This window comes from Ovis canadensis, chromosome 26, assembly GCF_042477335.2.
Source record: "Ovis canadensis isolate MfBH-ARS-UI-01 breed Bighorn chromosome 26, ARS-UI_OviCan_v2, whole genome shotgun sequence".
NCBI classification, from domain to species: domain Eukaryota; kingdom Metazoa; phylum Chordata; class Mammalia; order Artiodactyla; family Bovidae; genus Ovis; species Ovis canadensis.
In genome coordinates, this window is record NC_091270.1 from 35,555,475 (window position 1) to 35,578,592 (window position 23,118).

Consider the following 23,118-nt stretch of genomic DNA (forward strand, 5'->3'; position numbering starts at 1 on the left):
TTAAACATTAATAATTACTAGCCATAATCACATTATATTTATATATCACATACAGACTAAATATAGGGGAAAATGCTTTATTTACTTGTTTTAGGATTTTAAAATTGAGCACAAGTAGCAAAATTAGCAATTCTAAGTGTCTACCATGCTCCTGAGATGTCAGTTGAGTAACACTGTATATATGGGTAACAGAAGTCATATCTGATCCAGTTTACTTCTCTAGATAGTTTTAAGTGTAATTTTTAAAAACAAAACTTTAGAAAAAGAAATGAGAAGCCAACTTTAAAGACAAAAAGATAATGAAAAAATACATTTCTTAGTATTTACTGAAAAAGTCCTTTACGATAAGCCAGCCAGCCATCTCTAATAAAGTTCTTAAAAATTCTTAATAGGAAACAGAACAGTATTCAACCTATAACACATAGCCCATCTTTTAAAATGATAAATTCCTATTAACGGGCAAAAAGAGAGTAGAGTGGTGGGAGCTGTCCGCCTGAGTGCAGCAAAAAGGTACGTCTCTATGGAATTCTAAAACAATAATGAGTGATGTAATGGTCGGTCTGCTTTTAATTTTCCATGCACTGGCAATCCTAACCAATGTCAAGGAAAAATGTTCCTCCCTTCCTGGACAGACTGCTCTTAGCACAATTCCCCCATGCCCACCCTTGGTGAGCTGCTCACTATGAATAGTGGGAAACTGGATTGTTTAAATCTACTGTAATTCTAAAGCGTTAGATATCTTTTACTAAGTTCACGTAACATTGAAGTTCATAAGGTTAAAAGAGTCAGTGAAACTATAAATAGTATTTTCAAATTTCCTAAAAGTGATCCTAAAGTGAAAAATAATATTTCCTTTTAATTAGGGTGGAAAGTCAAGTTTCTACAACAAGCAGGTAGATTTAGACAATTAAAGGTGACCTTGCAGCCCCTGCCAGCACAGCTGACATATTCAAATATACCAATTTATATGTAGGAATTATTGCTTTCCTGGAGAAAAGGGAAGATACAAAATACATTTTTGGTTTCATCACTGTGACTCTAAAATGAAACAAGGACCAGATTAAGAAAGTAGCATGTGGTACAAGGACCTAGTTGAGGTCCGATTATACCTCTGCGAGGTCTGAGAAGAGTGCTTGGCTTGTGTTACGTCTTAGTGTATCCCAGTAGCTTCTGGAGACGAGTTCCTCAGCATCTGATTTAAGTACCTGTGGAAGTTTTTAAGAAGCACAACTGAAATCTAAAGAACAGTCCCAAACAATGATAATTTATACACTCTAATCTCTTCTAGCCAAACTTGAGAAGGAAATAAAACACACTAGCTTACCTTTTTTGTTTTCTGCTGCACACAACAGTATTGTATTACATCGCTGGTAAACCCAGGCCATTTTCAAAGCGGTAACGTATATAACCACTATTCCTAAGTACAATGTGGCTTTGTCAAAAAATCACCTTCTTCACTCCCAGGCCCATGCCCTTCTACTGAGACATACATCCCTTCTAAGAAAGTGTGAAATAAAAATTTTATTCACACCTGTGTGAAGTAAATTTATTTGGAGGAGATTTTGGTAATTTTATAGCAACCTGGGAAAATTCTGCTTAACTTAAAACTGAATTGTTAGCTAGCATGTGTTAGTGCATCAAAGAGTCAAAATGACCACATCCATACGTTAGAGAAAATTCAGATTAATCCAAAACTTGTCAGGAAGAAGTACGTGAGTTTCAGGCAAACCACTCAGAGCTAATCAAGGATTTCTTAAGTGTATCTATGGTAAATAGATCAGCTACTTTCTGGTTTATCCCAAGGACACAGCACCAGCTTCTACCTCAGCACAGGCTAGTCTGAAGGTGATAATCAAGATGAAGAAGTGTTGTCTAATCTTCATATGAACTGTCGAACTTCAAGCTTAACTTGGGCTGTAAACGAAAGTAATTAAATCTGGTTTCTGTCAGAATTTATCATGGAAGATTTCACAGATTCTCAGGCTTGGTCTTCTTTGGGTTACTGTGAGAAGAAAAATGCTGCATAATGAACCTAGGGGTGAGTGGCTGACGATGAGAGAATTTCCATTTCTCGTGTGCGTTAATTTTCAAAAGTCCAGTGTCCCTAATGAAATTATAAGCATCTGGGAATTATTTCAAAGACCTATATTTTAATTCATAATTATGAACTAGAAAACACTGCCTATGTATAAAATACACTATGTATATTTTAATAAACTCTTAATAAAATGTTTATAATAAGGTATCATTAAGCAGGAGTCACTTATATAACATAGATGTATTTACTACCGTAACAGTAAACATAGTAATATGGCAAGAGAGTGTGCTCATCACCTCCTTTAGTAACTAAATAAGCTTTCACCAAGTAAAATTAGCTGAGTGGAGAGCTAACACAGTTCTTTTTCTTTTCCATAGATATAAGAGAACTTTGATAAATGGTTACTAGATTAAATACTCTGCCAAGTTATCTAAATATTTTGACCGTGGATATATTTTTAAACTGTAACTATAAAGTTGGTATATAATAAAAATAGGATTGTTAAACCAATGAAACTAGAAAATAAGGCTTACTGCACAATTATTAGGAGAATAACAGGAGATTTGTTCTGTGAAGCCAGGCCTCTCCCCTACTTTCAAACACTGGTCACCATCACCCCTCCCTGCCATCACACACAGACTTTTATGACAATATTTACAACATATGAAGGGATAAAATTAGTTTGACAACCTATATTGACATGGATCGCTATAGGAAAAAATGTATGTTCTGAGAATACAAAAGAGAGAAAGGAGGAAGAAAGGAAGGGAAAGAGGAAGAGAGAGAGGAAGGAAGAAACTAGAGTGAAGCTAGTGTGGAGAATTCAGGTACTGGAACCCTAATCCCCAAGGTGATGGCATCAGGAAGAGGTGGGCCTTTGGGAGGTGATTAGGTCATGAGGCCAGAGCCTGCAAGGATGGGATTGGTGCCCTTAGCACAGGGGCCTGAAAGACCTCCCTTCCTCTGCCTCCCACCTGAGGACACAGTGAGAAGGTACCAGGAAGTAGGCCCTCAGCAACTATCGCACTGAGGCTGTTGGCTTGCTGACCTGGGACCTCCAGCTTTCAGAACTATGAAAAAATGAGCATTCATCATAAGTCATCCACTTTATGCTATTTTTATATAGCAGCTCAAACAAACAGAAGGAAAGAAGTAAGGAAATAAAATAAGGGAGAATGGGAGGCTAGAAGAAGGGAATAAAAAAGGTGGTTAGAGGGAAAAAAAAGACTGATTTAGAGATGGGAATATACCACTGTGGGAAGCAGAACAGTGGTGTCCTAAGGTTGTTCATGTCCAGATAGGCAAATAAACTATATACATAGTATATTTGAGAAAGGTTATACCCAGAGATTAGGTAAACTAGAGGGGAAAAAAATCCCAAAATAGCAGCCCATAGAATTGGTCAGGAAACTGTCTTTGCTATTAGTGATATTTAAAAACACACACAGAAAAATAGAAACAAAGAAAAGAAAATTACATCTTTATAATTTGGGCCAATACAACAACTGTGCCCTGAGACACCATAATCTGAGAATTGTACTTTAAAGTCACACGGGACTGCAGGTCTCTGCAATGTACCACAGAAATACACCCACACACAAGTCTTCCTGGAAAACACAAACCCTTAACCCAAGCCTTCAAAAATCACCACAGACACATTCCAACAAACACATGCTCATAATATGAGATCGTGCGTGCGTGCTAAGTCGCTTCAGTCTTATCGGACTCTTTGCAACACCATGGACTTGTAGCCTGCCAGGCTCCTCTGTCTGTAGGATTCTCCAGGCAAGAATACTGGAGTGGGTTGCCATGCCCTTCCATGAAAGAACGTAAGTCACCACAAGTAGGAACTAGCAGAAAAAAACAATAGAACCAGAGCTGCAGATTTCAGATGCTGAAATGATTAAATATGGAATACAACATAAGCTTAATAAATTTAAAGAATATGAAGTTGCATGTGACAGGATTTTTTTAGGAAAAACAGACTACTGAAAATTATTAGGCTGATTAGAAATAGTAAAACTCCTAGAAATGAAAAATGAACCACTGAAATTTAACTGAACTGAACTATACACAGCTAGAGAGAAAATCATTAAACTTAAAGGTAATATGAATAAACTATACGGAATGCAGTGTGAAAAAAATAATGTGGCAAATTAAAGAGGAGTTGACAGACATAAAACATGAATATCTATGAAAGCTCTAGAAAGTCACAGTCGAGAAAATGGGAGGGAGGAAACATTCAGAGAGACACTGGCAGTAAACATTCAAGAAATAATGAAAGCAAACAATCCTCGCATTTGAAAAGCCCAATAAATTTCATGATAAGTAAAAGCAGAAAGATATACTGTAAGAAAATTGTAGAATAGCAAAGGGAACCTTAAAAGCACCCAGAAAGAAAACTGATTAACTACAAAAGAATAATTAGACCCAAAATGGACCCTTCAATTTCAACAATAGAAGCCAGAAGACTAGAATGACATCACAAGTTGCAGAGAACAAATGTCAATCTATAATAATACACCTAGTAAAATTACCTTTCAAAATAATGGCATGTATACCTATATCAAATCATTATACACCTGAAGCTAATATTATACACAAATCAGTCTCAATTAAAACAAACAAATCCACAGAAACGGAAGAGACTGGCGGTTGCCAGAGGCAGGTGGCTGGAGGGGGCAGGGAACTGGGTGACGGTGGTGAAAAGGGGCAAACTAGCAGGAATAAGGTGAGTGAGTCTTGGGGTGTAATCAACATACCGCCTGGTAACGACAGTCAACAATACTCTACAGTGTACCGGAAGCTGCTAAGACAATACATCTTAGTTTTCATCACAAGGAAAAAAAAACTGTAACTATGTGATGGGACAGATGTCAACTAGACTTACTGTGGTGACTATTTTGTGATAAACATATATATCAAATTATGTTATACACCGTAAACTGATACCGTATTATATGTCAATTATATCCCAATAAACTGGAAAAAAAATAAAGGCAGAATAAAGAGATTTCCTGAGAGAGGGTTTTTAAAAAAATTATCAGAAGATCATCACTTGGGGCTATACTTTGTGAGTATAAGATTATGAGATTTAAGAAGGGGAGAAATTAAAGAGGGAATTACTGAGAAAAGAATAGCAAATTGTAAGTAATTTGAAACAAATGTGGCTGATACATATTTTAGAAGTCTAACTTGGTGGATTAAAAAAGACAACGGTAGATGTTGTTTTAAGTACTCATATCAGGAGCAGAAAGAATGGTACTAAAGAAATTTTAAACTCTATTTTTGAGAAAGAGAATAAAGATACACTCCAATCTAAGACTTTATTATTTTCAGTATACTTACTAAAATTTCAAGAATAACTACATAAAGAAAAGAAATACAGTGAATGTCTTCTAAACTAAAAATAAATCCAGTTTGTATTTGTATAAACACAAATGAAGAAAGGAGAAAAAAACAGTATATAGAATGGCTAAAGTGAATCCAAATAAGTTAGTCATCACAGTAATATAAACTGAATTTCCAATTAAAAAGCCCATGTTATCCACCCAGAAAAAAGAAACTGATAAAGTACACAACATACACTTAAAAAAAGACATATCCAAAATATAAGGGAAAAAATAGGTTGAAAATGATAAACCAGGCTTCCAGTAATGAAAAGCTAGAAAAAAAATGCCAGTCTTCTCACTGAGAACAATTGAAGAAACTAGACAAAATATAATACAGATGTATCTTAAAGCATCTTAAAGACACTATCTGCCTTTTATACTAAATTTTCAGGTACAAAAGCAATGGTGGGTAAAATTTCTGAAGCCTTAGTACAATGACAGCAGTGGGACCAGAGACCAAAGTCATTACATTTTTCAGAAACTGCCACATTCTTCAGTTTCATATACTCACATTAAAATAAAATTCACTTAAGAATATACTTGCTGAAGAACAGAACTCATAATTTTGGTAATTTGATCTTTGAGCACACATCTTTTTAACATTCAATGTGAAGGGAAGCAAGCATAAAGCACTTCTGCTAATGAAGTACTATGGTTGTCTTGAGAAAAAACATCCAGGTGGCGATTTGTGTTGCAAGGTAAATTAGCCACTTTTTTCACGAACCATCATTTTTACTTGAAAGAACAACTGAAAAGACAAACTATGGTTATTTAGACCTTGGTGTATGGCAGACATCTTTTTGGAAAATGAACACAGTGAGCCTGTAGCTTCAAGGGAAACAACTGATAGTATTTGCTGCCAAAACAATATACTGAATAGACTGAATACAGAAGCATCTAAGAGAAACCGGCTGTCTTCTAAGTCAGATGTTAAAGAGATTTGAAACAAATGTAAAAATGCTACTTTTCTCATTACATTTTTGAAGTTATTTTTCATAAAAAATGTTTAGGATAACAAGTGAGTTTTTATTATTTTTAAATATATGAATAACTACTTAAAAATTTCTGAGTTTTAATTTCTAATTTGGTAAATATAGATAAATATATCCAAAATATGAACAAAACTTCTTTGGATTCTCAATAATAAAGGGGTCCTGAGACCAAAACATTTGAGCACTGTTGCTTATAGTAATAAAAATGAACGAACTAGGACCATTCATTAGATTCAATAACGTAGATGAAGCTGACAATCATGATGAGTCAAAGAAGCAAAACACAGAAAAACTCATATAATATGACCTCATTTAATTGAAGATCAAAGTGGGGAAAATCAAACTATCATTTTAGATACATAAAAAGGTTGTAAAATGACAAAGCAGTGATTGACATAAAGGTCATGACTGTGATTATCTTTTCCAGGAGAAGGATTATGACTGGAGATATATAAAAGGGCTTCTTGGGGCATAGTAAACGTAATGCTTAATTTCTTGATCTATATTATATAGTAAACTTCTATTATTTTTTATTTCATATTTACATTTTATTAGCAGCAAGTTTCCAAACTAAAATATATATTTTAAAAAAATCAAGGAAAGCTTCATCATTACTAGAGGCAAAAATAGAAAGTAAAAAACACAAAAAGGAAAAAGTCATATGTTAACAAAAATAAAGGTAGTATATTATTTTGACAACTAAAATAGATTTTTAATACAAACACATTTCTAGAGATCTAGGGATAGTATTTAATCAAAGATTTAATTTTCTAAGATAATTTAAGTGATCTAAATATATTCCTATAGAGGCAATAACAAGGCTTAGAAATATATAAAATAAAACTGGAATTACAGGTAGAAATTAATAAGTCTATCATAGGAATGTGTAATTTAACACACTGTTTGACCAAACAAGTGGACAAAAATTTAGTAATGATAGAGATTTAAAACTCATACTTAATATGTTTGATCATGCATATATTACAACCCTGTACCCCAAGTTGGAGAATACACATTATTTTCAAACAAAGATCATTTATGAATATTGGCATTTAGTCCATAAAACAAGTTCAGTGCATGTTAAAAAATTATATGATAACTGGTACATTTTTGAACTCCAATGAAATTTGGATAATAATCTTTAAAAATCTGTCAAATATAAGGCATGTCAAAGTCATGCCTTGACTTTGCATTACTGACCTCATGTTTGCCTTACTTATTCTTCTGGATGTTTTAAATTTCTTTTCACCATAGTAAGATAATCAAGAGTTGACTATATAAGAAATATGAAAAGAATTAGGGTTGTTTGGAACAAAAAAGGCTATAACGTAACTGTCTTTCAGAATATAAGGGAGCATGTTCAATCTTACACTGTAGGATGGGATAATCTGACAGAGTAGAGGCAAAATATACCATAAGAATGATTAAATTTTGGAACTGGCTACTGCAGACACCACAGAACTTCCATCTGTAATAGTAAAATCCAGGGGTACTGCATTTCCTGAAAGAACTTATTCTTAAAGGTAGAATCTGTTATAATTAGTTCCATGAACTATACTCAAATTACATACTTTATCACTCCAGCTGATCTACAGTTCTGGAAACTAGCAGGTAATTGCCAGCTAATTCATAACATTATACTATTATATTATTCTCTTAGTGTCTAAGTAACTACAATTTGTTTATGTGGCTTAAACTAGACCATATTAGAACCTGTTTCCTTTTAGCAATACTACTCCAAAATATATTATTTTTTTTAAATGCTTGTCTATTATATGAAAATTATTTATGAGTTTAAAGGAAATATATTAGTTGCCACAGTAGGAAAAATGGCTCATGAAATGACAGATTAGAAAAATAAATAACAAAGTCATAATCATTATTAACATTTATTAAGCTTCATAGGGCATGTGGCATTAGAATCTCTGAGATTTCCATCTTTCACATTCTTATATATTTTTGAAATAATTAACAGAGGAATCTTTAAAAAAATTTTAAGAGAACAGTAGGCTTTATTCCATGGAAAACAGTGAATTTTGCAGAAAAATTTTAAAGTATCTTGTAAGGAATCAAAACAACCAGTCAGTCATAAGATTCCTATGGATTTGGCTTGTTTTCCAACCCATTCTAGGTCCATTCCTTGTGACTTAGATATTTTACATTTATTTTATGCTTCATCAGCCTTTAGTGTATACTTGAGTCTCGAAGAGAATTAGTTTTTATAGTTTGGAATTTTTATTAAATATCAATTTCAGGAGGCACACAGCTAGAGTCTACACTATAATGGAACCTTTCAATAGGACAATACTGAGTAGGTCACTGTAAATTCGAGAGTTTCTCTCAGGTGGATTTGTATAATTTGAGGGATCTGTCTAAGTGACTTAAGGAGGCCAGGGAAAATCAAATGGACTGTGCCTTTTACATTCAGAAGAGACCATGGCCTATTCTCAGTTGTGTAGCAACTGGGCTAATCCATAAGCTATGACTTTCTGGGAGAAAGAAAAGAATGAAAGCGTAGCATGAGAAGAGTACATCTGGAAGATCATTTGCAAGAACTCCCAATGTTTTCAGAAAAAGACGAGTTTGAAGATCATAATCCTCTTTGAGAAACAACATGATACAGTGATATACTGAACATATCAAGTGCCATCTTATTCAAGACTTTTGTAGAGACCAAAGGCAGTAGGCAAGCATCAAAAGTTTTAGAAAAAAAATGGGGTGAAATACTGAGAACTAGCAAAAGTTTATCCATTAATATCTTTGTTATTAGAATTTAAGAAAAGACTGTACATCAGATGGAGAGATCTAGCTCTTAAAATACCTGTGTCCTGCAGGAGCATAGCCTGAGAATCTGCTCCATAAATTGTACTTAACTCTTCAAATACCACTGAAAAATATAAAAGGTCAATTACTCTACCAGAGTTTTGGGTTCTTGTTCACTCACCTTCACCTTATCTTAACCTAAAGCTAAAGAGAAAGAATTGCTCTGTAAATTTATAGTTTTCTTATAAATCCAGGAAGGAAATAAAAACTGGGGGCTTGGTTTCACATTATTATATTCAATAAATTCCTAAACAGTCTCAATAGTAGATCTGGCTTTATAAAAGAAATAGCATTGTCAAGTATAACAGGTGAGGGCTATTTACATAAAGAACATTTAAAGGGTTGTACATACACTATTAGTAGGAGAATGGTATCCATAAAGTTGAAGACGCTGACATAGAGCACAAAGGGCCAAATGAAGTGTCACATTTCAGAATGAACCCAAGTATAGCAAAAGAAAAAAAAGAAAAAGACGACAAAATAATCAATTAGGAAGGGCAAATCATTATGCTACATTCTCTATAGAGCACGCACACAGTACAAGTGGGATAAATGTTAAAGATGAGTAGCAAAGTTTTTTAAATCTCGTATAATTAAACATTAAGTGAACCTGTGCTCATTTCAACCACTTTCATTCTAACTTTTGATGGAACTATTGCTTTGAATTAAACATGGTACTCCGAAGTACGCAGTTTTCCTGAGACATGCTTCAGCAATTCCATGTGCGATGAGGGGACAGACCTCAATGGAGCAGCATGGTGGTGGGGACGGCATGAGACCTATGCTGGAATCCTGTTCAGTGCCTGTTAGTGCCGTGGACCCAGGCAATTTAATGAACCTCTCTGAGATGGTTTTCTCTTCTGTGCAAAGGTGTGAAGACTTACCTGAGAGAAATGTAATGAGGACTAAATGAGAGTAACATGTATAATGGAGATAGTACAGACCTTAGCACATAGAAAGTGTCCCAAGAAATATTATGCTCATTTCTCTCTTCTGAAGCAGTTCATTTTGATATGTAAATATTTTAAAATTTATTCTTGCCTAATTTTTGATTTGGGGATGTACTATTCAGTTTAAAATATTCTACTAATTAAAAGAGAATTTCATGTTTCACAATTAGCTAATCTTTTTGAGTATTTATTATATTTCAAACCCTGTTTAGTGGCTACACGATTTAACTCATTTAACCTCCATAATCATCATATGTGCTCATTATTCCTATTCTAGTGCAAATGAAGAAACTGAGGCACAGAAAAATTTAAGGACCTGGTTCAAGGTCACAGAGGTAATGAATGGCAGAGCTAATAGTCAAAATTTGAAAAATCTGACTCCTACAATGTCTAACATAATCTATATGTTTTCACCATAAGATAAATTTCAGTTGCTTCAAAACTCAAAAATCTCATCAGTTCAGATATGCATTGTTTAAAATGTGACAGCTATTAATAATGCTACCACTAATTATTACTATTATTGTAAAACACAGTAAAAAAATATTTGAAGAGAGCTGTATTATCCTAGAGTGTTGCTTAGTTCAGAAGCTGTACTAAAGATTATTTCTGGATTGTTTTAAGAAATAGTTCAGATAGCTAAATTCTGTAAGTGAGATTCCAGGAGCATTAATTAAACTGTAACATAAACACCTCTGGGATACCTATGGAGGTCAGTGTCTTTAGCAACATTCATTTCCATATAAGTAAGTGATAGAATACTTAAAAGTTATTTTTATCTGTTCTTTAAAACAAGTCTCCTTCCCCATATATTTGCTAGATAATGTTTCACTGATCTACGTATGTTCATATAAAATAACACAATTTAGGGTATACTGATATAATTTAGATTTCATAATTTAGATAGACTTTCCCTAAATAATCCAAGTTAATAAAGTTTTACTATATTACTGTTATGAACTTATTTGCATTATATCATCGGTATTAAATTTACTTCACCTGGGATGCAATGAAGCTTTTGTGCTGACACGGTAGCTTTTCCCAACGTGGGTTGACTGCTATTATTATTCCCTTTCCTCTCTCCCTTTGTTACTCACTTAGGTATTTTAGTAAAGGTTACTGATTAGAATAGGATTGTTACTTTACTGAAAGATCCATAAGTCTTTTCTGGAATTAGTATAAATAAACAAACAATTAAATCTGTATCCACTGAAACACTATCTACTTTATCACTGAGGTATACCAAAATATTCATTAACATAATTCAACCTCCTAAATGATATTTTATCAACAACTTGCCTATCCAGTCAATCACTGGCAATCCATCAAAGTTAAAATAATTGTTTACTCTTTCAGTATATTATCAGTAGAGAGTGTCTTCTACAAGTGTCTTCCATAATTTAGTCTATCGGGGAGGTTAAAAAAATACTGATAAATATACCATAGTTAAATATTCTGAGAAATAATAAACATTCATAATCCTGATAATCTGCTTTTATTAATATAAATATATACTTTGTAAATCTACTGAAAATGACACCCATCTGCTACAAATAACCCATGTTTAAGAAAACCTAATATATATGCTTGTAACAGTGAGAAAAATAAAAAGTGTTGCAACTCTTTGAAGTTAATTATTTGAATTCCAGATAAACCAATTAAAGTATTTCACAGGGCCATTAATTTGCAAATAAAACAATTATCATTTACAGACTAACAAAATTCACCATGTTTCTGCTAAGTACCAGAGGAAGAAATATGATACAGTGGATAAAAGTATAGGTTTTGGAGCTGGCCAGCCATGGGTTCAAAAATCTTGGCTTTGCCATTGAATAGTTATGGAATTTTAGACAAGATATTAACCTTTCCCAAGTGTCAGTTTTCTCATCTATAACTAGATAATAACAGAACTGTTTGGTAGATTAAAAGGGGGCAATGCATGCAAAGCATCTAATATAAGGCCTCATACTAAAGTCTTAGTACCTGTTTGTTATTTTTACTAAGTGAACCTAGGATGTTGTCAGGCTGAAATATTTACTTGGGACAAGCAAAAAGAAAACTAGAAGGAAAATGGAGGGAAATGTTGCTTAACTCTACCTTCAAAATAAAATGAAACATTACTCTTCCCAGAAGAAGAATCTATAATACATAATTCTATGAATGCAAAGAAACATATTATTTTCTTGTTTTTGCTTCAACATTCATATTATTATAGTACCACTAAATTTACTCACATGTATAATTAAATCTTTGCAATTCACCTTTAAATTTTTACATGCATAATGATCTGTATTAACCTATCATATGATATACCCTTCAAATTTCATGGATAACAACAATATGGATGGAAATGATTTAATGAATATGGTTATGGATACAGACATTTAATATCAATACTTGATATAAATATTGATATCAAAGCATATAAATACTGAAGTTTTTCTACATAAGAACTTTAGAAAGTTTTCAAGAAACAGACAGATCTAAAGTTACAGGCTTTAATTACTATTTCTCACCATGAATAAAATAATTCTTACCTAGAAAACCCAGCTGAAACCATTATAAATTATTCTTACCAGCATTGCACGCTTTTCTTCATCTCCTTTAGTTTCTCTCTTTTCATTTTTTTTTCTGAATATTTCTTGAAGCTGAAAAGAAAACGAATCAAAAATCAAACACCTGATAAGAGTTTCTGGGAACCTATCTAACATCCCATGCTAGATATATTCTAAGAACAAAGAAAATAATTAGCTTCATATACACCAAGAACATTAAAACTAGTATGAATACATTTTCTGATACCAGGTTTTTTCCTAAGAAAAAGTTTTAGGTCCATCATATAGTTTTACTTTATGATAGTATCTCCTATAGTTTATCTTTATTGTTAAGACACAAAGACATGGAGTCTGTGGTATATACATAAAAAGAGATGAAGCCTACTGAGGAATAAAGGACACTGGACCATGAGTCAGGGGGTCTAGGCTTGAGCCCATCTTCTGTCAGAAACCAATTTTATGGATAGGGGACAGGTCCTCACTGGGCTCCAATTTGCTCATACATGAAATGAAGATGGACTGAATGACCTCTAAGGTCTCTTTCAGGTAATGGTAGGAACATGGGCTCTGCATGTCTAACCTTTTGAGCAAGTTACTCTAATCATTTAAGGCTTGTTTTCCATATGGGGAATATGAATAATTTCTTACCTTAGAGCAATATTTTTTTTTCTCTAGCTTTACTGATATATAATTGATAGGTCTTAAAAAAATAATGTTGTGCAGAGTAGACATTATAAGTAAGTACTTAGCACAAGCACATTGCCTGTCACACAGTAACTTCTCAAGAAATGTTAGCAACTATTACACATGGGCTTCCCAGGTAGCACAGTGGTAAAGAACCTGCCTGCCAATGCAGGAGACCCAGGAGACATGGGTTCAATCCCTGGGTTGGGAAGATCCCCTGGAGGAGGACGTGGCAACCCATTCCAGTATTCCTGCCTGGGAAATTTCATGAACAGAGGAGCCTGGTGGGCTACAGTCCATGGGGTCATAAGAGTCAGACACAGCAACTGAGCACATACACCCTATTATACATGGCATTATTTCCTGTTTAAAATCCTCTTTTACACATGGAAGCTTAATTCTATCTTTATCTCAGTTTTCTGGAGAGGTCCCTGTTCTTGTCCGTGTAATTTGAACAGGTATCTCAATTCTTTTACTTCACTTAGTATGGCTAGAGCTGAAATCCAAAATGTATTCCCTCCCAAGATATATAAAAACAATTTAAAACTACAGTACAAACTGTAAATTATTTTATTAACACATATATTCCATACTTTATCTTAGTGAAAAGAGTTTTTCTCTTTAGCAAGCATTATTAATATTTGCTTTATAAACAGGCAGGAGGATCATAGATTTTACAAATCTACAAATAACTCTGCCCAACTCCACCTCTGCTTTTAGGAACTCTTAGCTGTTTATGTGCGTGCGAGCTAAGTCACTTCAGTTGTGTGTGACTCTGCAATGCTATGGACTGCAACCTGCCAGACTCCTCTATCCATGGGATTCTCCAGGCAAGAATACTGGAGTGGGTTGCCATTTCCTCCTCCAGGGGATCTCCCCAACTCAGAGATTGAACTCTAGTCTCTTACATCTCCTGCATTGGCAGGCAGGTTCTTTACCACTAGCACCACCTTGGAAGCCCTTAGCCATTTACAAACAACAACAAACAATAAAACATTAGTATGGCCACTGCAGAGTAGACCACTGCTCTAAAGGAAGAGCAACTTTTGTAAGAGTGTAGAGTAGAAACAAATCGAAATTCTACAAGAAAGTTTTACCTCCCACCTCCACAAACAGACAAGAGTCCCAAAGACATCTACACAGGCAGCTTCCAATGCACTTAGTTCCAAAAGGTAACCTTTAAGACAGTGGGGTGGAACTTGGACATGTTGCCATAGAACGTCTGTTGAAGGCTGTTTCGATTACAAGGCCCATTCTGAAAGTCCTAAAGTTACAGCTGTACACTATCATGACAGAGCTCTAGTGAACTAAGTTTGCCCATCTTAGGATGTTAGCAACATGTCTCTCTCCATTGCAATGAAACTCCCCACCTCCGCACCATCGCGAGCAGCACTACAGTGAGGGACCCTTTGTGGGTCCAGCTCCCCAGACTTGCTCAGGGGGTGTACTCGGCCAAGGGCTACATGGAAGCCTTTTGACAGATCCCAGTAATTAGTTCCCTGCTTCCTTTTGAGCAGCTGCTAATTCCTACCATGGAAAAGAATGATTTCATAATTTCTCTTCTGTGCTCCAGCCTCTGAAGAAAATACTAAGCTATCTAAGAGGTTTTCCAAGGGATTTTTATTGGCTTGTTACAAAGGAAAAACAGAAAATGAAATGGCTATTTATGTTATTTTCCCCTTCTCTTTTTGCTAAGAGAGCAGAGGTAAATATTGAGTTGCACAAAAAGGCTAAAGGTAGACCTTGTTACTGGGAGGAGTAAACTAATGTTAATCTCTGTTTTGGAGAAAATCAGAAGAGGCATTTTGCCACAGACATAGATATAGGATACATGGGTAAAAAGAGAAAAATTCGGGAAGGAGAGGGTAGTTAAGATGATATTCAGCATAGTTCTGGAAGTTTTGGCCATAGCAATCAGAGCAGAAAAAGAAATAAAAGGAATCCAAATTGGAAAAGAAGAAGTAAAACTCTCACTGTTTGCAGATGACATGATCCTCTACATGGAAAACCCTAAAGACTCCACCAGAAAATTACTAGAGCTAATCAATGAATATAGTAAAGTTGCAGGATATAAAATCAACACACAGAAATCCCTTGCATTCCTATACACGAATAATGAGAAAGTAGAAAAAGAAATTAAGGAAACAATTGCATTCACCATTGCAACGAAAAGAATAAAATACTTAGGAATATATCTACCTAAAGAAACTAAAGACTTATATATAGAAAACTATAAAACACTGATGAAAGAAATCAAAGAGGACAGTAACAGATGGAGAAATATACCATGTTCATGGATTGGAAGAATCAATATAGTGAAAATGAGTATACTACCCAAAGCAATTTACAAATTCAATGCAATCCCTATCAAGCTACCAGCCACATTTTTCACAGAACTAGAACAAATAATTTCAAGATTTGTATGGAAATACAAAAAACCTCGAATAGCCAAAGCAATCTTGAGAAAGAAGAATGGAACTGGAGGAATCAACTTGCCTGACTTCAGGCTCTACTACAAAGCCACAGTCATCAAGACAGTATGGTACTGGCACAAAGACAGACGTATAGATCAATGGAACAAAATAGAAAGCCCAGAGATAAATCCACACACATATGGACACCTTATCTTTGACAAAGGAGGCAAGAATATACAATGGAGTAAAGACAATCTCGTTAACAAGTGGTGCTGGGAAAACTGGTCAACCACTTGTAAAAGAATGAAACTAGATCACTTTCTAACACTGCACACAAAAATAAACTCAAAATGGATTAAAGATCTAAATGTAAAACCAGAAACTATAAAACTCCTAGAGGAGAACATAGGCAAAACACTCTCAGACATAAATCACAGCAGGATCCTCTATGATCCACCTCCCAGAATTCTGGAAATAAAAGCAAAAATAAACAAATGGGATCTAATTAAAATTAAAAGCTTCTGCACAACAAAGGAAAATATAAGCAAGGTGAAAAGACAGCCTTCTGAATGGGAGAAAATAATAGCAAATGAAGCAACTGACAAACAACTAATCTCAAAAATATACAAGCAACTTATGCAGCTCAACTCCAGAAAAATAAACGACCCAATCAAAAAATGGGCCAAAGAACTAAATAGACATTTCTCCAAAGAAGACATACGGATGGCTAACAAACTCATGAAAAGATGCTCAACATCATTCATTATTAGAGAAATGCAAATCAAAACCACAATGAGGTACCACTTCACACCAGTCAGAATGGCTGTGATCCAAAAATCTGCAAGCAATAAATGCTGGAGAGGGTGTGGAGAAAAGGGAACCCTCCTACACTGTTGGTGGGAATGCAAACTAGTACAGCCACTATGGAGAACAGTGTGGAGATTCCTTAAAAAATTGCAAATAGAACTACCTTATGACCCAGCAATCCCACTGCTGGGCATACACACCGAGGAAACCAGAATTGAAAGAGACACATGTACCCCAATGTTCATCGCAGCACTGTTTATAATAGCCAGGACATGGAAACAACCTAGATGTCCATCAGCAGATGAATGGATAAGAAAGCTGTGGTACATATACACAATGGAGTATTACTCAGCTGTTAAAAAGTATTCATTTGAATCAGTTCTGATGAGATGGATGAAACTGGAGCCAATTATACAGAGTGAAGTAAGCCAGAAAGAAAAACACCAATACAGTATACTAACACATATATATGGAATTTAGGAAGATGGCAATGACGACCCTGTATGCAAGACAGGAAAAAAGACACAGATGTGTATAACGGACTTTTGGACTCAGAGGGAGAGGGAGAGGGTGGGATGATTTGGGAGAATGGGAATTCTAACATGTATACTATCATGTAAGAATTGAATCGCCAGTCTATGTCTGACGCAGGGTGCAGCATGCTTGGGGCTGGTGCATGGGGATGACCCAGAGAGATGTTGTGGGGAGGGAGGTGGGAGGGGGGTTCATGTTTGGGAACGCATGTAAGAATTAAAGATTTTAAAATTTAAAAAATAAAAAAACTAATGAAAAAAAGAAAAAAGATGAGTGAGTAGCTGATGATGCTGCCAGACCAGCACCCACATGGGACCAGTCAGGCAAGAAAGCCTGAAAGATAAATACCAAGAACACGCTTATCAGCCCTTGGTCAAAGACAAGGGAATGCAATAGGAGAATGGGCTAAGACTGGAATACAAGGCAGCAACGAGTGGAAGAGAAAAAAAATATTGTAAATCCTTTAAAGAGAAGGAAGGAAGTTTCCACAGGCAGGCAAAGAGCTGCCTATGGCTGGGTGGCTGACATGAGAGGGTCTGGGCGTGTGTAAGCCCAGGATTGCCTGTCTCTCACTTCGTGGAAAATATACATTTCAGACCTCCAGAATATGTGTAAACAATTATAATCATCTTCACGTGTGTGTGTGCTCAGTCACTCAGTCATGGCTGACTCTCTCGAGATCCCACGGACTATAACCCACTAGCTTCCTCTGTCCATGAGATTTTTCAGGCAAGAATACCACAGTGAGTTGCCATTTCCTTCTCCAGGGGATCTTCCCACCCAGGGATCAAACCTCTGTCTCCTGCATTGGCAGGTGGATTCTTTATCACTGAGCCACCTCAGAAGCCCTATAATCATCTTTATATACTGAATAGATTTATATTTTATAGTGTAAAAATAATTCAAAATGAAGTACATGAGAATAATATACTTTATTAAAGTAAAAGCATAACACTTTTACTCTTTTTTCAACAATGTGCTGTGCTTAGTCACTCAGTCGTGTCCGACTCTTTGTGACCCCATGAACTGTAGCCTGCCAGGGTCCTCTGTCCATGGGGATTCTCTAGGCAAGAATACTGGAGTGGGTTGCCATGCCCTCCTCCAGAGGATCTTCCCAACCCAGGGGTCACACCCAAGTCTCTGGCATTGCAGGTGGATTCTTTACTGTTTGAGCCACCAGGGAAGCCCTTTTTCTACAATAGTATTCTAAATAATGCAAAACCATAAAAAATATAAGTAAGCAATAGATGTATTGATAAAATGTAACCAATAATATACATACCACCAAAAACTCCTTTTTATCCACCATCTCATTGCCATCTGTGTCAAACATGTTGAAAGCTATTCTAAAACCTGCATGTGGCTCTGCCAGACAAAAACAGGAAAGTATTTGTGAAATGGAAAAATGTTTTCAAAGTTCAAAACCCACATTAGTTGTAAACAATCCATATTCTGTGCAGAAATACTTTAACCAAGAAATAAAAAGCAACATGTTACTATTAGTTAAATATAGTAAAAGCTATAGGTAAGTATATATACTTCTGCTTCATATATGAGCACACTTAGTAACACAGTTGATAATACACTTGAAATCTACTTGTGTGATACTTGCTGCATATTATTGACAGTAAAATCTGATTACCTTCCTTCCAAAAATAAATAGTTCTTTCTTTTCCAAACTCTATCACTTTGTTTGAAAGGAAAATATCATCTCAGTACATTTGAAATATTTTTAATATGTCAGCTAGTTAGAGCAGCAGCAGCAAAAAAAAAAAAAAAACACACAAAAACAATACAATGGACCAGCCTAAAATCCTGGAGAAATTATAACAGAATGACCCACACAAAAAAAAGTCAGGCATGAGAGATTACATACTTGGGGTTGAACTTCCAGACGCTTCAAATACAGAAATATAAAATAAAAAGGACTTGAATAATTAATTCCTTATTTCCCCCAAATACAAGGAAAAACTGCTTTTCTGAGAAAGACTTTCATACACTATGAACTGCTGTAATTTTAAGAAACTTATAAGATTCAATACCTCTTCTCCCTCCACTTCTAAAGCAAAAAGAATGCTTGGACAGAAGAAAACTTGAACGCGTCCTTCAAAGCGGATCTCAGTGCGCATGCCTTTTTCAAAACATTTGACCTCTTTTGAGATGACTGGCAAAAAGTTTAAAAAGGGACCTCCCACAGGTACACTTGCCACTATGTGTTTTGAAATTGTGAACCCAGCAAAGCGAAGCACATAGACTTGCTTTCTTAATCAGTAATAGCTGTCTCTGAAAATAATGGAAATGAAAGCCTTTTATGCAAGTTCATTTTTTGCATGTATTTTAGGAATCTAAACTTACTTTCATTCTCACTCACTCGAGGAAGAAATAAAAAGTTACACCATCTCCAATGACCAAGTTTTAAGCTTTAAAAAGATCTTGAAGATACACACACACAGAAAGAAGTCCTCAAGCATTGTTTGGAAGGGAGAATAAAGTCAAAAGTAATAAAAAGCAAAGGCGGAGCGGGGGAACTATAGACAGCTAACACGGATTATCTAGCTCACTTCCTGTGTGCTTAGTCGTTCAGTTTTGTTCGACTCTTTTCGACCCCATTGACTATAACCCGCCAGGCTCCTCTGCCCGTGGGGATTCTCCAGGCAAGAATACAGCAGTGGGTTGCCATGGCCTCCCACAGGGGATCTTCCCAACCCAAGCATGGAACCCAGGCCTCTTACATTGCAGGCAGATTCTTTACCATCTGACCCACCAGGAAAACCCAAGAATACTGGATTGGGTAGCCTATCCCTTTTCCAGAGGATCTTCCTGACCCAGGAATTGAACGGGGGTCTCCTGTATTGCAAGCTGATTCTTTACCCACTGAGCTACCAGGGAAGACCCAAACAACACCCATAACTACAGAAAAGTTAGGATTTTTGAGTGCTGTGACTCCATTTGGAATTCAGAACTCATCTTAGAAAAAGAGTTTAAACTGAAAAATTATAATTAAACAACACCCATAAATGGTTTGTGTGTGTGTGTGTGTGTGTGTGTGAAGAATCACAGCACTCAAATATCCTAACTTTTCTGTAGCAAGCAAAAATCACTATATGGGATTTTTTCTAACATGCTAAAACCAATCCTGTCCAAACTCAGCATGTGGTTTTCCTCACCAGTTTTGTTTTACTTGTACCTACCACTATGCTGGTTCAGAGACATATAACTTCTAATTTTGTATCCAAAGTTGTTCTAGCTAACAAGATAACTTTGGAACAAGTCTCTGAGACACTCCTTGGCACCCACTCTCCTAATTTCCATGGTGGCATTCATCCTTGACCGGACTCAAAATCCATGGCTTTCCAGTCTGGAACGTCCTCCGGCAGTACTATTACTAACTGCAAAATACTTTTCTTCAGTCATTTTAATGATTTTGAGCCAGGAGAAAAAAAGCAAGGTCAAAAAAAAAAAAGGCAGTAATTTTTGAAACACACATGTGCACACACATACACATTTCCCAAACTTCCTGTGACAGAACTCCAACATAACATTATCCATCACTAAATTCAGAATAAAACAGTGGCTTGTGTTATCTTCCAATCATAGAAGTACAGGAATTTTAAGACTGGTTTCTAATGATGCAGTTTTATTGATGTTCTTTTTTTCCACACATCTCCATAAATATCCACAGTTGGAAATTCCAATAGTCATTTTCTTGCATTCATTTGCCAGTTATTTTTTGAGAGGCTACCATGTACCTGACACTGTTCTTAATACAGAAATGAACAAAAAAGATAAAATCTTTGCTACTGTGGACCCACACAGACAAAAACATGTAAACCAATAAACAAATACTTTCAAATAGTTTCCGTGCTATGAAGAAAACACAACACTGGACAGGGAAAAAAAGGGAGGGGTGGAAGAGGGAGCTATATTAAGGAGAGTGGTTAAGTAGGGCTTCCCTAACCTTTCATGTTTCAAAGAAAACCTGAATTATTTTTATTATCTGGAGGATCTAGAGGAAAAGCACTGATGGTAGAAGGAACAGAAAGTACAAATGAGACTTCAGGGATTTAAAATGTCAGATAGATGGTTGGAGCACAGTGAACTACAGGGTGTAAGTTCCCCCATTAAATGCAATGAAATTTAACTGAACACTTTAGTAAACTCTTCATATATTTCAAAAGAATTGCTGCATATGAAAAGAAGAGAATAATGAAGCTGTTGGAGGATGTATGATGGGTCTCCTGATGGACTCAGTAGTTAAAAGACACACTAATCTTTCACACTAATCTTGCAGAAAATGTGACTTGAATGAGTGTAGCAGAAAATTTACAAATTATTACTTGTCCTTACCTTTAGGCTCCCACATAGATTAAACCACAAGGATTGATGTAGGATATTAAATTCTTAATTTATGAGCATTTTATTACTATACCATAAGCCGTAATCATATTTATGGTTTTGACACTTCATAGTATTATGCTTAGCATTTTCCACTGGCATTTAGACATGAATTTTGCAAGACAGTGTGGATAGAACTAAACTGATTTTCAAAGTAAGAGAATCTAAAAAAAGATTTATTTCCCAAGGTTATGCTTGAGAAAGAAAACTGCATCCAGAAATAGATTTAAGGAGTATACTTACTTGTTAAAATACATAAAAGAAAAAGATACTCTGTGTAAGAAATCACACCTAGAAGAAAAATAGTATTAGTTATGCTATATATAAAATATTTCTCTTTCATATTTATCAAATAAAATATTGTTCTTATAATAGCAGTAAGTAATAGTTACAAAAAATTCAGACTTTAAAGAAGATGCTAAATATTGTTTTAAATGAGACCAAACTATTACCATAAGATCAGAGCAAAAGAAGCAAGAAATAAATTTTACTGTTTCATATGCCCTCTTAGAAACAAAATTCACATTAATCCTTCCAGATATATTGACACAAAAGCAAAATTATTAATAATATTTACATATAGCTGTAAATTTTAAACGTGTTGCTAGAGCTTTCAATATATGAATCTAATTAAAGATTAGATGTTGAAAATGGTTAACTCTATGAAGTGCTTAATGACTTCTTAGACATCCTTGAATAGAACATTTAGATATTCTTGCTTAGAGATCTGACTGCTGTATTGCATTCAAAAAATACAACTCTATAGTTATTACTTTTCTGCCTTTAAGTTATCATTCATTATTCTTGATACATTTCATGCTTCTATTAAGTCTAAGAAATTTTAATTTTAATTAAATGGCTTACACTTTCTGCATATTGCATCCTGAGTTCTCTGTAATCTCATAATTATAAACTTTAAAAGGAGTTTGTTTAAAGTAAATAAAAATATACATTCTGTTACTCAAATTCTTGCTTTTGAATGATGACACCCAAAACTAGAATTAATGGCTTAACTGATTTTCCAAGCAGATCCTGAGAAAATTAAAATCAGGAATAAGCCAATAATACTCATCCAGATACGAGACAGTCCTCATGTTTGGTAAAACAGGATAAAAATCCTTAAATGATCAGATCGTGAACCTTAAAACTCCACTTCACCTGATGTTCTTTGAGGCTATCCTCTTTGTTACAGAACAAAGAGAAGAGGAGGCACTGTCAGGCGGTCTGTCAGGAGAGGTGAAGGGACCGAGCTAGGAGGCCTGAAAGCATTCCCGTCTTTTGTTTATACTAGAATATTGTGACCTATAGACATAGTTCTGGTTGATTGCCATGAATGTTATGGGAGAAAGATTCTGGAATGGTCAATGTGTATAAAGATACAATACCTAGATTCCATAGGGATCCCTCAAATAAAAAAAAAGAATTGGAAATGGGCTCTGTATCTCCACAATCCAGTCTCACTGACTGTTGTTCTAACTGATGTAGTGGAATACACAAGAGATGCCAGTTCGTGAAAAGAAGTTCAATATCTGCT

The 23,118-nt window shown here is 35.1% G+C and overlaps 1 protein-coding gene across 2 annotated transcripts in view; it reads right to left on the minus strand.

Moving 5' to 3' along the window:
• The window catches only part of MICU3 (mitochondrial calcium uptake family member 3), an 85,455-nt gene that overhangs the window by 15,958 nt on the left and 46,379 nt on the right, over positions 1–23,118 (minus strand). Inside the window, exons 5-9 of one of the 2 annotated variants that reach the window (XM_069573329.1) lie at positions 21,828–21,875; positions 18,472–18,554; positions 12,772–12,843; positions 9,598–9,636; positions 1,110–1,205 (exon numbers count right to left, since the gene is read on the minus strand). In XM_069573329.1, coding sequence (XP_069429430.1) covers positions 1,110–1,205; positions 9,598–9,636; positions 12,772–12,843; positions 18,472–18,554; positions 21,828–21,875 — 338 coding nt within the window. The remainder of the gene's footprint in view (positions 1–1,109; positions 1,206–9,597; positions 9,637–12,771; positions 12,844–18,471; positions 18,555–21,827; positions 21,876–23,118) is intronic. The other variant, XM_069573330.1, reaches the window with a different exon arrangement.